This window comes from Trichomonas vaginalis, chromosome III, assembly GCF_026262505.1.
Source record: "Trichomonas vaginalis G3 chromosome III, whole genome shotgun sequence".
Classification (NCBI taxonomy): Eukaryota; Parabasalia; order Trichomonadida; family Trichomonadidae; genus Trichomonas; species Trichomonas vaginalis.
The window spans coordinates 23553740-23567270 of record NC_067205.1 but is presented as its reverse complement, the minus strand read 5'-3'; the positions used below and the strand labels follow the sequence as shown (position 1 = coordinate 23567270).

Below are 13531 nucleotides of genomic sequence, written 5' to 3'. Positions count from 1 at the left end.
CAACTATTCTATATTTTTACACATATGAAATGTACGCCGCTCAGAATATAACGCCAACAGTTTTGGATGCCATGAATGGAAATGTTTCCGAATGGTATAACGAATGCGACAATGCCATTAGAAGGTCAGAAATAGTTCCTGGAACTTACGAATATACAACTGCTGTTTCTTATGGAAACGTAGGTGAGTTTGGAGAAGGTTCTTCAACAACAGTAGATATTGCTTGCGACAGGTTTCATATTATTTCTATTGACAACTCTTTCTTATACGTGGAACAAGACATTGAAATAAAACCTTCTGCCAAGTTGTCTGACAAGAAAGGTTGCAATGGAATTTTCTATGTCGGATACCAATATGCTCCAGAAGTTTTCATGGGATATAAGATATATTCTAACTCTGACTTAGTTCAAACAGTAACATGGGCAAACTATGAATGGTTCGCTTTGAGAAACTCAGTACAACCACAAGCTAGAGAACAAACAGACCAGTATGCAACTATTGAGAAAATAAGAAGACTTGACCCTAACGTTCCAGGAGTTTATGTTAACCTTTCTGGACAAACTGCAGCAGCAGTAACCAAAGTAAAATTGAAACTTAGAGTTCCTTTGTCATCTTTCCTCATCTTCAGGTTTTTAAGATACTTGCCAAACTGGGCAGGAAAAATTTCTATCGAACTTACTCCAAGCAAAAATAACTTAGTCATTGCACCAACACAAGACCCATTCACTATTACAGACGTAAAGGGAACAAATCAAACGTCATTCGCCGACTTTTGCAAAGACAAAGTTGACTTAGACTTTGGTTTCTCAAACCTCAACACTGAAGTAAACTATTATTTCAATGCTGCTGGAACTGCTTGGGACCCAGTTAAGTTCACATGCGAAAAATTTGAATGCAAGAGAATAGAAAGCAGACTTGCAGTCTATATGTTGGACCCAGATATTTCAAATGCTTTAGCTGCCAAATATATTGCAGTTCCACTTATGTTCCCTATACACCAAATATCTGTCAAAGACTTTGCAGGTGAAGTTGGAAATCAAAATCAGGAGCCGCAGGTGCAAGAACAGATATTGCTTTAACAACTGCAATGAAAATGCAGATACTATGTTTGTTCTTTTCAGACGAACTATAAATGACTATTCTTGTTTCTACAACCTGGTATTAAATATCATATAAACATAGATGGCAAATATTATCCAAGAGAAGAATATTCTACAGTTGAGGATATGAGGTCATACAACTTGACATTAGATGCTATGAACTTTAACAACACAACTTCACAACAACCATTAACCCTGAAATGCAAAGTTCTATTATGCCATATGTGAAAGTATGGATCATACAGGAGGTCAAAAACTCAATATACAAATGGAGACCGTTCAAACTTTTGGCTTGGCATTCCATTTGCTGACTCAGAAGACTTTATGGGTGGTATTTCAACTGTTGGTACAGTTCAAATACAATATACTGGTGACAGAGACGGTCCAGATGAATTGAAAGCAAAGAAGTTTACAAAACCAATAGCACTTTTCACGGAAGATGCTCTTTTGAAGATTCGTTCATGAAACCTGCTGGGGCTCCTCAGATTGGCATAACGACAGCTTCCATCGAGCAGATTTTGGCAGCAGGTCAGTAAGTTTTTCTTGAACTGACTTCTCTCCGTCAAATATTGACAGTACGCAGTTTTGACATAGTATTGTATTATAAACTTACCTTTAGAAATATCTGTAAGTTTTGTTGTTATATTTTTGTCTGCTTCAAGAACTTTCACCATCTCGGTTATACCAACTTTCTTTGCTTTATGAAAATATTTTGGTTCAGCAAAGACTGCTATTCTATAACATTTTCCATTGTTTGTGTAAAGAACTATTCTATCAATGTATTTGTATTGTTTGTGTGTGTAAACTTTGTTCTGCTTCAATTCGAAGAGATACTCAAATACGTCCATCTTTTTATTCTAAGTAAAATGTCATTTCCGAAAAATAGAAGCGTAAGTGTTTCAAAAGGTTTAATGGCGGTGGCAGATGTGAAGTTAAATTCACCAACTCAAACAAACAGTCAAAGTGTTGTTGTCAATGTCAAAGAAAGAGATGTTGAAGTGGGGAAACCATACGAAAACGAAGATGGTATAACAATAGTTCCTGTAAAAGAACAACCAACATATCCTGAAGTTAGCAGAGACTTAAGTTCTGTTGCAGATATTCGAAATGACTACATGCAACTTAAAGACAAACTTAAAACTCAGGAGAAGATTTGTCAAGCTTTAGGTATAATGTTAAACTTGGTCGAACACAACCCTGTAAAGTGAACTCATATGTCATCGCACTCGTGAAATTTTGAAAGAACTATTGAAACTTTTGACAGAGGCAGACGATATAAACATCAAAAATAGAGCCCGACATTGCTTGCTGTGGTGTTTCATATAATATCATTGACAAAATATACGTTATGAAAGGAGGTGAAACGTTGAACTTAAAATATAGTTTCCCAGACGTTATAAAAATATTTGACGACCACAACATTTCATTAAAATTTACTTGCTAAGTAAAAATGTCAAAACTTCTTGAAAGATGTTTGAAGAAAAATAATATAGACTTTATTTCATGTAAAGGACTTTACACACTTTTGAACGATATGAAAGACCCTGTTTTGTTTGTTCGTGTAGACAAAGGAAAGTTCTATGTCTTTACAAATATTTGAACTTCTTAGACAGAGAACTTCAAGAAACACCATGTGAAAGTTTAGATGAAGTTCTTCTCCACTTTCAGAAAAACTTTTAAATATATGTAAATGGCAGAAGACATAGTGGTTTATACTATTACGACTAAAAACCCTGAGTCATATAATTCTATAACAACAAACTTACAAAGTCCTCAAGGACGGTATTGTAAACTGACCTTAAACACGATGACGACTAAAGCCTGTTTTGCTCTTTTGACACCAGAAGATTTTATTGTTGTGAATGGTAAAAAATACTTCTTTGAAGATACTTACTCAGACATACCACCAACAGGTTTTGTTGACTTATTTAATACTTTAAGGACGGATGTAACATGTGCTGCAACTAGAGCAGGTTTCATTATGTTTGGATGTCCGACTGAGTTCAGTATAAACGATATGAGCTATAATACAAAACTTATATCTGGTTTTTACTACCAACAGTTTCCTATAACAGGAAAAGGTGTCATACAAGGTCTATCGTTCCATTGACTTTAAGTACACCTATTTTATATATTGTTTCAAACTTAGGTTCAAAGTGCTATTCGAATGTCGACAGAAACTACTATGACCAAAGATACTCATGCGTATAAACAACACATTCTCTGCTGTTTGCCTATTGTTCATTCGAATGCAGAGTTTTCAGCTTTAGTAAACTCAAACACTTTAGCAAACATAAACTTAACCTTAGTCGACGCAAACTTTGTTCCTGTAAAACTTTTATGTCCTATGTATTTGTCAATGACGGCAGAAAGTTTCGAATTGGAAGATGCAACTGGTGAAAGTATTGTACTACAAGAACAACTTCAACAACAAATAGCTCAAGAACAACAAATGCAACAAATGGAACAAAGTCAAGAATAAAAAAAATATTTTTTTTATTTTTATAAAAATGTACAGAATAGATGTTTCAGATTTTTATGACTTCCAAGCCTTCAGAAATATGTGTCCATTTAGAGACTATAACAAAGCAGTCGAGAATTTGAAACGTTTAGTCATTTATGTTGACTCTGCCCCAGAATGTTATGTCATGAAAGAATGGGATGTAGTCTTTAACAAACCAAGAGCAACCATAGTTTCAGAACAAGAATGTAGACAGAAACTTAAGAAAATAAAAGTCGTACAAGTTGGTATGAAGATGTTAGATGCTTGGGATATCTTATTGTCAAAGTTAGATGATTTTTCAGTTCGTGGTATAAAGTTCTATACACCATCTCCAAACTTCTATTCTATCTTCACTGGATATAAATACGAACAAGTAGAATGGAAAGAAAATGTTATAGAAGCTTGGTTAGACCATGTCAAAGAAATTATATGCAATGGAAACGAAAGAGTCTATGAGTATGTCTTATGTTGGTTTGCAAACATCTTACAACATCCAAGTGCTAAAAATGAAACTGCTCTCATCATAATTGGAAAACAAGGAACAGGTAAGAACACATTCTTTACAGATATCTTATGCAAACTGTTAGAGGGCTATTCGAACCCGAATATGACAAACTTAGAAAACATCTGCGGTAAATTTAACTCTTCAATAGAGAATATGAAACTTATAGTATGTAACGAACTTCAAAGTATAGATACAACAAAAGTTTTGAACTCGGATGCTTTGAAGAGTCTTATAACAGACAAAGTTGGAGTTGTTGAAAGAAAATATAAAGACCAAAGAGTTTGTGAAAATGTTGCAAATTTCATCATGGTTTCAAACAATGCCGTTCCGATGAAGTTAGAAAGTTCTGACAGAAGATATGTAGTTGTCAGAACGTCAGATTCTCATATGCAAGATACAGAATATTTTGACGACTTAGCAGAAACTTTGACACCTAACTTTTACAACCACTTGTTCTCATATTTCATGACATTAGATATTTCTAAGTTCAATCCAAGACAAATTCCATATACCGAAGAGAGACAAACATTGTTAGAAGCAAACAAGAGTGTATATGAACTGTTCATAGATGAAACTGACTTTGAGTGTTTAGATGAAAGGTCATTGTACGATTCGTATAAACAATATTGTCAAGAGTATGGTTATATGACAGCGTCTAAACGAACATTCTTGGCAAATGTCAAAAGTCTTTTAGATGTTCAGAATGGTGTATATACAAAGAAAAATTTTTCTGAGTAAATTTTAAAAAAAATATTTTTTTATCCGATAGAAAAGATGACGAAATTCATCTCAGTAAACAAGTACATGTCAGGACTTAAAGAAGAACTAGACCCATTCACATATTTGAATGTTTACTTCTACCATTTTGAAAAGTCTACATTTGACAAAGTTTGGAACATCGAACCAGTTAAGTTTGCTATTGTGACTAAAAATGGTGCGAAATTTGAAGACTTAGACATAGAAGGTTTGTTAACAGTCAAAGAAAGTTTTGACAGAAGGTTTTCAAACCTTAAAGAAGGCAAAGCATACAAACTTGTTATACCTTATGAACCAAAGAAAGCAGACGACTATGAATATTATGAGTCTAAAGTTGTAGAAGTTCAAGGTAAATTGTGTAAAAAGCTATTAGAGTCTAAGCCAGTGTTTACTCCTAAAGAGGAAGAGAACATTGACATTGACCCAGAAATGTTCTAAAAATAAAATTTTATTTTTACATGTCAAATTTCTTTTTCTCTGGCTCTGGTTCTTTCTTCTCTTCTTCTACTTTCTTTTCTTTCTTTTCTTTCTTTTCTCTCTTCTTCTTTTCTGGTGGAGTTATGTCAAACTTCTCAGAACCATATTTTTGTAAAAGTGCTTTGTCATTTAATAGCTCTTCTATTCTGTTTTCTATTTCATTTTCAAGAACAGCGCATGTGTCTTCTTTGCATTCTAAGAAGTTTTGTTGGACTTCATCTCTCCAAGAGGCGTCATCTCTGTCAACAAGTCTGTCATTGACAAATTTTAAGACTGCTCTGCTTAATGTTTTATGGTTCTTGTCATATTCCAGAAACAGAACTTTAGAACAAATTCCCCTTTCTTGTTTACACTATGTAAGATTTTATGGTCGACAGATGTTTTGCTGTCGAAAAGCTTGTCTCGAATATAGATAGCGAAATCGCTAGACATTTTCTAAAAGATAAAAATTTTAATTTTTCTAAAAATATGTTAGAAAAAAAGTTTGCTGACATTGACAAGAAATTTGAGAATGTTTTAAATAAGAACAAGAGGAAGTTGGAAAATGCTCAGATAAAACCCATACATGACAAGTTCTTATTTGCTCAGAATGGTATAACAGGTCTAATCGCACCGCCTGGGTCGGGTAAGACTTTCACTTATCTTAAAATGGCTGCACAACAACAAGAACTAGATGAGAAGAACCCATTCTATGAGTTAGTAGTCATTTGTAGTACTTCTGGTCAATTTGACCAAACCGTCAATTCGTTCAAAGATATTATAAAAAAGTCTAAGTTAGTATGTATAAAAGACTCTGAGTTGTTAGATTGGATAAAGAAGTACCAAAGAAGAGTTTTGAAGTACAATGCTATAAATGAGTATGTCAATTCGAAGTTTAAAGACCCAAATGAGGAAATGCAGAGAATATTAGAGAAGAAACACTTCAGAAACAAACAGAAAGAGATAGAGTACATTTCGAGAGAAATTGCAATCTTACGATTGGAAGACTTACCCTCATAGGTGTCTTCTTATCTTAGATGACTTTGCTTCTCATCCTTTGTTAAAGAATAGAGAACAAGACATGTGTCGAATTCTTAAGAAGCTCAGACACTTTAACATCTCAGTTGTCATTTGTGTACAGACAGCCAAGAGTTTAAGTAAGGATGTAAAGAGAATACTTACTGATATCATACTTTTCCCCGGATTGTCCGAAGACGATTTCATGGAACTTATGAAAGAGTCCATGGCAGGTAAGTTTGACAGACATGAACTATGGGAGAAGTACAAAGTCATACAAGACCCTCATACTTCTTCAGAATCATATCTACGCAAACAAAGTTCAAATTGTAAAAAGTCAAGCGTAAAAATGTAAGTGTTTGAGTCTTAGTCTGCTTGTTTGAAGTTGTCAAAATACTCTGTTATTTTCCTGTCGGAAGGAAGAACTTTTCCTGTCGGAAGGAAGAACTTTTCCTGTCGGAAAGAAAAATTTTTCCTGTCGGAAGGAAAAACTTTTCCTGTTGGAAGGAAAAACTTTTTCTGAAGGTCGGCCAAAAAGTTCTCAATTTTCGAAAATTTGAATGGTTTACGGACGGACAACTGGAAAAATTTTTCCTGTAGGAAGGAAAATTTTTTCCTGTAGGAAGGAAAATTTTTTCCTGTAGGAAGGAAAATTTTTTCCTGTAGGAAGGAAAAGTTTTTCCTGTAGGAAGGAAAAGTTTTTCCTGTTGGAAGGAAATTTTTTTCCTGTCGGAAGGAAGGACTCGGAATGTTGGAAGGAAGGACTCGGAATGCCAGAAGGATTGACAAGACAATTTACCTTATAGAGCTACCTGAGCCATCTTTGGTGTCAAGCTTGAAAAATAAATGGTTCATCTACTCTGCTTGTTTGAAGTTGTCAAAATACTCTGTTATCTTTCTTTCAGTAATGGCAAATCTTCTTTGAATGTAAGTATTGTACAACCTTTCATATCATAGTGTGTTTGAGGTAACGTATCTTGAACTATCTTTTTAACATCTTCATTCGGTGTCATTGAAATCGGTAAGTTTTCGCGATAGAACCAATTTCTGTCAGATTTGTAAATCTTAGCAAGGTCGTAAAAGCTTTTGTTGTTTCTTCTGACTAAATGCAACATAACCATATCTCTGTCTTCTTCATTTTCCATCTCTTCAGTGTAAATCATATACTTATAGTTCTTTTCCTTTCCTTTTGGTACCGAACGTGGTATTCTTTTCTGAACGCTTTTGTCTTTTGCTTCAAGCTTGTTCTCTAGCTCTTCACGTTCTTGTCTATGAATTTCATCTAACATCATGAAAATATAACAAGCATAGCGAGGTGAAGCCCACATTGCAACAGCATTTACAAGAAGTCTATGTACATACCAACCTCTCAAACCATTTGGCAAATTTTTACGATTTTCGTACGGAATCTCGACCCTCGGTTTTCCGAGGGTCGCAAACATATGAGGAAATTCTTCTAAAAGTTCTTGTGCCTGTTGGTTTTCAAACCAATGGTATGCTTGCTTTGTAGAACGAAGAGTATTCAAAATACTTTGCATTTGGTACATGTCATCTTTGACCGAACGAATGAGACGTAACTGTTTGTTATACTGAACCCACTCGTATTCTTCACTTATGGCTTCATGAACGATAGCAGTTGTTGTGTTCTCTGTTGTTGACATTACTGTCTTTACATACAAAATAAAAAAATAAAAAAAAATAAAATTAGCGTTATTTTCTATCTTTCACAAAAGACCAAAAATAAACGCTTTACATGTATTTTTCAGCAACTTCGTCAAATAATTTTATAGCTTTGTCGATCTCATCTACTTCAAACGTTTCTTTACCTTTTATGGGAGCACCATACATCTTCTCAAACTTTTCAAGTAGTTCTGTTTCAGCAGCTCTCATATCGTTAACAAACGCAACCTTAACTCTATTGACTATACTGTCATATCTTTGAGTTATATTAAATGTTCTTCCTATCTTATATCTCTTTGTATTGAAGTCCTTCGGTTTCTGAACGATGTAAAGTAAGCCTTCACTGCAACGTTCAGTATCGAATGAACCATATGTTATGAAATTATATCCAACAACCGGGTCAATCCAGAACAAAACTACTGGTATAAGACTTTTGTCTATAAGATATGCTCTTGTTCCATAGAATCTTACCGATATCATAAGCTCAGGATTTTTTGTCAAAATTTTCTGAGTAGAAGCATTTCTAACCCAGTCGTGGGATGTTTTCTTTTCAGATAGTGTTAAAATGTCTGACAAAGAATATTTTTTGTATTTCTTTGAGTATCTTACGTTTAAATCACCTATTCTAACCACCTTGGTGTCATTGTCTATCTTTTTAACTGTTTCAAACTCAATGTTTAACATTTCCTGTCTTTACATACAAAATAAAAAAAAATATTTTAAAAAAACTAACGTTAATTTTATTTTTTCTATCTTGTATAAAAGATATGATTTCATAGAGTTTTTTTACGATTTTCATAGAGTTTTGGCGACTGGGGTTTTTCTCCCACTCGCTGTTCTTCACGATTTTCATGAGTTTTTTCACTGTTTTCATGTGTTTTAGGCGACCCCGGGAAAAATCGGGGTCGCAATTTTTCACGATTTTCATGAGTTTTATGCAAGGCCGGAAAAAGTCGGGGTAGCATTTTTTCCACGATTTTCATAGAATTTTTTTACGATTTTCGTACGGAATCTCGACCCGCGGTTTTCTACCGGTCGCAAACATATGAGGAAATTCATGAAATTTGGTCATTTTACTCAGAATTCAATAAAATATATTTTAGGCGACCAGGTCACTCGGTCACTCGGTTAAATGAACTTCTCTGAAAAAGTGTGACAACATGACATTTTGACAACAACACAGGAAATATACTTCATCGTATATGTTTTTTCACGATTTCTTCGTCAATGAGCGTAAATCAGACAAAAATGAGTTTGGTTTAAAATACGGTGGAGCCAAAAATGGCTCGACCTCAAAACAAGCATTTTGTGAAGAATATACCAACCCGCGGAATTCCGCGGGTTGCTTTTTATACAAAGTTCAAGAGTTTTGGTTTAAAATACGGTGGAGCCAAAAATGGCTCGACCTCAAAACAAGCATTTTGTGAAGAATATACCAACCCGCGGAATTCCGCGGGTTGCTTTTTTTATACAAAATGAACGAGTTTTGTGTGTTTTCTACGAGGGTAGAAATGAGGGTAGAAATGAGGGTAGAAATGAGGGTAGATCTAGCCATCTACCCTAAAATATATTTTTGTCGAATTCAATAAAAAAAATGGTTCATTTACTCACAATATTTTTGTACAAAACAACCCCAAGCTTTTAACTTCTCTTCTGCAGCTTCTAATGCTATCTTAGCGAGTTCATATTCTCTAAATTCTCTCTTTAAATCTTCTTGTTCCCATTGGTCTAGTTCGTATGGAGAATCTCTATAACCAGAACATATCTCACGTTCATGTTCTATTTGTTTTTCATGCATTTTTCTAACTTCTTCTTCGAACAAAGGTTTTGCATTCTCTGCTGTATCTTCAAGTTCTTCTTCATCTAATTTCTCATGAACTTTCTTGTCTATGGAGTCCATAATTTTTCCAACTGCTATACAATATTTTGGAGAAGCCCACATTGCTATATAGTTTACGAGTCTTGGGTCTACATACATTCCTCTAACCTGTTTGATTTCATCCGGAATTTCTGCATGAACTGTGTATAAAAAGCAACCCGCGGAATTCCGCGGGTTGGTATATTCTTCACAAAATGCCTTAAAATACTCTTCCCAGGACTTATTTTCCAACAACCTTCTAAAGTCTTTCCTAAACTGCTGACACATATTTGTTGCATTTACATAACCATCCCTGTCTCTACGTAAGACTTCAATACCGTTGTAAGTGCCTTTTGTGAATGTTTCGCCATTAGATTTGTTCGTGAACGTTTTTGCTTCGACTGTCATACTGTTCTTACAATAAAAATAAAAAAATATTTTTGGTGGCTTAACCGTCGGACATTCGTTTGTGGCTTAACCGTCGGACATTCGTTTATGGCTTAACCGTCGGACATTCGTTTGAGGTTGAGCCACCTCTTTTTTCAACCAAAAACTCATTTTTCAATACTTTTTCAGCACTTTTCCGTAGTTGTATATGAAAGACAATTCGAGATAAAAGTCGTAGTACAATGGTATAATATGCTGCACACCGTTTGTTGTGAACCAAACTTGAAAGTCAGAGAAACTGTTACTAGGTGGTTCATAGAATTTAGAAGCAAAGTCATAAAAGTCCTTACCCATACAAAGAAAACTGTTGTTGCTTGAACTGAAACTTGCATGACATATAACATTTTGAGGGTCAAACACGTTTCTATAAACTGTCAAATCTGTTGGTGGAAGTATAAATTTAAACGGACCGTCAGGTGGTAATGGTTCGTTCTGGTTTAGTAACCGAAGAAATTGTGCCCAAGAACGTTTGTCTACTCCCCAATATAAAAACTCTGTATCTCTTGGAGGGTTATTTTCAATCCTTTGAAATGAAACTGTGGAATTCATCTTATCATATTCTAGTTTCAGATAGTACGTTCCGTTTAGTAAAGAATGGTATTTTTCTTGAAATTCCCAGTAGTATTTGTTTATTTGAGTTTGAAAGTCATTTAGAGTTTTTTCAAGACTTTCGTCTGAGCGAATAGTAAAGATTTTCATTTCGTCAAATTTTTCTATTAGACCATCAGAGCCTTTATACTGGCCATGAAAATATACTGCAAACATAAACGCGTTAGTTCTATTTGAAAACAAAACTCTTCTAAATCCTATTGCCTTTGCATCTGAAGGACTTTGAAGCCAACGAATTGGATAATCAAACCTGTAGGAGCCGGATGAAATTTCTTCATCTGAAATATTTCTACCGGCATTTGTAAAGATATAGTCTAACGGTTTTGTATCTGCTACTTTTGTTCTTTGTTTTTCAACCTGAAGCATTTAATATATGTAAAAATATACTGTTTTAAAAACGTTTTTACTTCATGCAATGTTTTACTATTTCATGCAATGTTTTATTTCTGTCCCGTCTTCAAGTATTCCCCAGTACTTGCGTTTGGAGAGAACATGAACTTCGGAAAATACCTTATCTAGCTTAAAACAGCCCATCTTTTCACCGACTAAACCCATTTCAATGAGTTTGTTGTATCCTTCTTCGTTTGTCATGAGTGCATCGATGTTCTCATAGTATACCACAATTTTTGATTTAACATCGGAGAAGAATTTGTTGTACTCGTCAAGGACTGCTTTTGCGAACTGAGGATAAGACCAATGTTCGACAATAGGTTTTAATGTGGTTACTAAGCCACTTTGACCTTCGGTGAACTCGTACTTCAAAACAAAAGGAGAGAACCTTTCCACAAAGTTGTCGACCTTCTCATAGTGTTTACTCTTCATCGTTTGAGGTTTTTTAATGGAATACCCCCATGTTGAATTCATCAACAATTTCAGTGTCATTGCAAGTTTTGAGTTTGAAGCCTTCCTAATATCATAGAGTTGTTGCATGACTTTTCCAACTGTATAGTTCCTTCCTGGGAACTCACCGTCTTCGTTTGGAATTCCAGTTGGAATATATTGAACAAACCTCATGTACGCAGCGTTAAGGTCGACATAGTATATTTTTTCATATGAGTCAAACTTGTCGCAACCTATGGGTCCGGTTCGTGGAAATTCAAGCGAGTCTCTTATCTTCTGAGAAACCTCTCCTGTTATCTCATAGACATCGTCAAAGCAGCCTGTTTCATATAAAACCTTCTGACCTAACTCAGATGCTCTCCAATACAATTTGACGTCAATTGGATGTCTCAATGGAAGTTTGTTTATAGCATCTTGAAGTTCTTGCAACCTCATTGGAAGTTCTTCTGGTTCAGGTTGGTATCCGAACAATCCAACTCCTTTTGGAACAGTGTACTTCTCTTGTGCTATAACTTTGTCCGGAACAACCTTTGGTCTTGCTAACAACGAAAAGTTTGTTTCGTCTTTTGGTACAAAAGTTTCTGTCAGCTTGTCATCTGGAATTGGTTCCAACAAACCTTTCTCGAAAAGAATGTTAACAGCCCTGACAATGTTGCACTTACCTTTTCCGAACAATGGGTTTGTAAGACTTTCGTTCAACATGAAGTGGTTGTGGACAAGTACAATCTTCAACCATGGTAATTTGAAGTCAACAACATAGTCATCGTGTGAAGAACCTTTCTCAGTCGGTATGTTGACTCGGATATTCACATTTGCCAACGGTGCAACTTTTGACAGTTGACCTCTAAGAATATATCTTGTTTTCACACATGACTCAAGATACTTCATCTTCTCATCTGTAACAAGACCAGAGTTCCTGAGACATGTAAGAATACAAGGTTCATTGACAATTTTTTCTATTGAATTGTAAATTCCATACCGTGTCAAGTCAATGTTAGACTTAACTATGAACGGGAAGTATCCAGCATGTTGTCTGACTGCTTGAGGGTTATGTTGGTACCATTCGAACTTTACACTTGCAATTCCTTCAATTGCATTCAAGATGTCTGAGTCGGAGTCAAACATTTGTTCTCTCTTTGTAGTCTTGAAAGCGTCGAGAAGTTGTGCGGCTGTTGCGACATTGCCATGTGCATAGTATATATGACCGTCCAAATCTGTTATGGTTAGTCTGAGATTGTATCCTTTCTTATTTCCGTCTTGTATGGCAGCAAGTACTCCCATGAAGCCTTCTTTGTTCTTTCCTTCGTCAAAGTTTACTGTAAAGGTTCGACCAGATGTAATTTTAGTTCTAACCTCACGGTACTTTTCATATGCATATCTTGTTCTTTCCATGGGAGCATGTTTGTCTTCACCTTTTCCTTTTTTCCTTCTCAAAGGATGCAATTGTTCGTCATGTTTCCAGTAGAATCTGGCAAAGCCGTCGTGTCCCTCAACTTGAGGCTCACTAACATTGAAAGGCAAGTTCATAAGACGTTCTTCTTCTAACCTCTCTAGTCTGTTTGGATAATTGGCGCGCGCTGTTTCCAAGTCCATCTCGTAGCGAAGACCAGACAATTTGTCATAGACTTTTATGGGTCTTCCCTTCCTATATTTAAACTTCTTTGAAACTTTCCAACCATATCTTTGCAACTCTGCTTTTATTCTAGCAGATTTTCTATCCATTCTATATGGAGGCATTTTTATATAAAAATAAAAAAATA

At 35.2% G+C, this 13531-nt stretch overlaps 7 protein-coding genes and 6 pseudogenes across 13 annotated transcripts, besides 1 other annotated feature; 7 read left to right on the top strand and 6 right to left on the bottom strand.

Moving 5' to 3' along the window:
• Positions 1 to 13531: part of a mobile genetic element that runs on past both edges of the window.
• On the top strand, positions 30 to 591 carry TVAGG3_0751890 (uncharacterized protein; the record flags this gene model as incomplete). Its single annotated transcript, XM_051245279.1, has 1 exon — positions 30 to 591. A coding segment is annotated over one exon (562 nt), but the record flags the coding sequence as incomplete, so codon positions are not given.
• On the top strand, positions 796 to 1636 carry TVAGG3_0751880 (annotated as a pseudogene). The gene has a single exon. A coding segment is annotated over exon 1 (841 nt).
• Positions 2012 to 2544, top strand: TVAGG3_0751870 (annotated as a pseudogene). Its single transcript has one exon. A coding segment is annotated over exon 1 (533 nt).
• On the top strand, positions 2791 to 3582 carry TVAGG3_0751860 (annotated as a pseudogene). The gene has a single exon. A coding segment is annotated over exon 1 (792 nt).
• Positions 4415 to 4846, top strand: TVAGG3_0751850 (Poxvirus D5 protein-like family; the record flags this gene model as incomplete). Its single annotated transcript, XM_001302751.1, has 1 exon — positions 4415 to 4846. One exon carries the CDS (start codon positions 4415 to 4417, stop codon positions 4844 to 4846), a length of 432 nt encoding a protein of 143 aa, XP_001302752.1.
• On the top strand, positions 4883 to 5302 carry TVAGG3_0751840 (protein of unknown function, DUF4108 family; the record flags this gene model as incomplete). The annotated part of the gene is made up of 1 exon (XM_001302750.1): positions 4883 to 5302. The coding sequence occupies one exon, from the start codon at positions 4883 to 4885 to the stop codon at positions 5300 to 5302; it is 420 nt and encodes a 139-aa protein (XP_001302751.1).
• On the bottom strand, positions 5319 to 5773 carry TVAGG3_0751830 (annotated as a pseudogene). Its single transcript has one exon. A coding segment is annotated over exon 1 (455 nt).
• Positions 5990 to 6684, top strand: TVAGG3_0751820 (annotated as a pseudogene). The gene has a single exon. A coding segment is annotated over exon 1 (695 nt).
• On the bottom strand, positions 7193 to 7998 carry TVAGG3_0751810 (annotated as a pseudogene). Its single transcript has one exon. A coding segment is annotated over exon 1 (806 nt).
• Positions 8087 to 8701, bottom strand: TVAGG3_0751800 (organellar and viral DNA polymerase type B; the record flags this gene model as incomplete). The annotated part of the gene is made up of 1 exon (XM_001302746.1): positions 8087 to 8701. The coding sequence occupies one exon, from the start codon at positions 8699 to 8701 to the stop codon at positions 8087 to 8089; it is 615 nt and encodes a 204-aa protein (XP_001302747.1).
• Positions 9621 to 10283, bottom strand: TVAGG3_0751790 (uncharacterized protein; the record flags this gene model as incomplete). The annotated part of the gene is made up of 1 exon (XM_051245278.1): positions 9621 to 10283. One exon carries the CDS (start codon positions 10281 to 10283, stop codon positions 9621 to 9623), a length of 663 nt encoding a protein of 220 aa, XP_051091865.1.
• TVAGG3_0751780 (uncharacterized protein) lies at positions 10437 to 11297 on the bottom strand (the record flags this gene model as incomplete). Its single annotated transcript, XM_051245277.1, has 1 exon — positions 10437 to 11297. The coding sequence occupies one exon, from the start codon at positions 11295 to 11297 to the stop codon at positions 10437 to 10439; it is 861 nt and encodes a 286-aa protein (XP_051091864.1).
• Positions 11355 to 13508, bottom strand: TVAGG3_0751770 (DNA/RNA polymerases family; the record flags this gene model as incomplete). Its single annotated transcript, XM_051245276.1, has 1 exon — positions 11355 to 13508. The coding sequence occupies one exon, from the start codon at positions 13506 to 13508 to the stop codon at positions 11355 to 11357; it is 2154 nt and encodes a 717-aa protein (XP_051091863.1).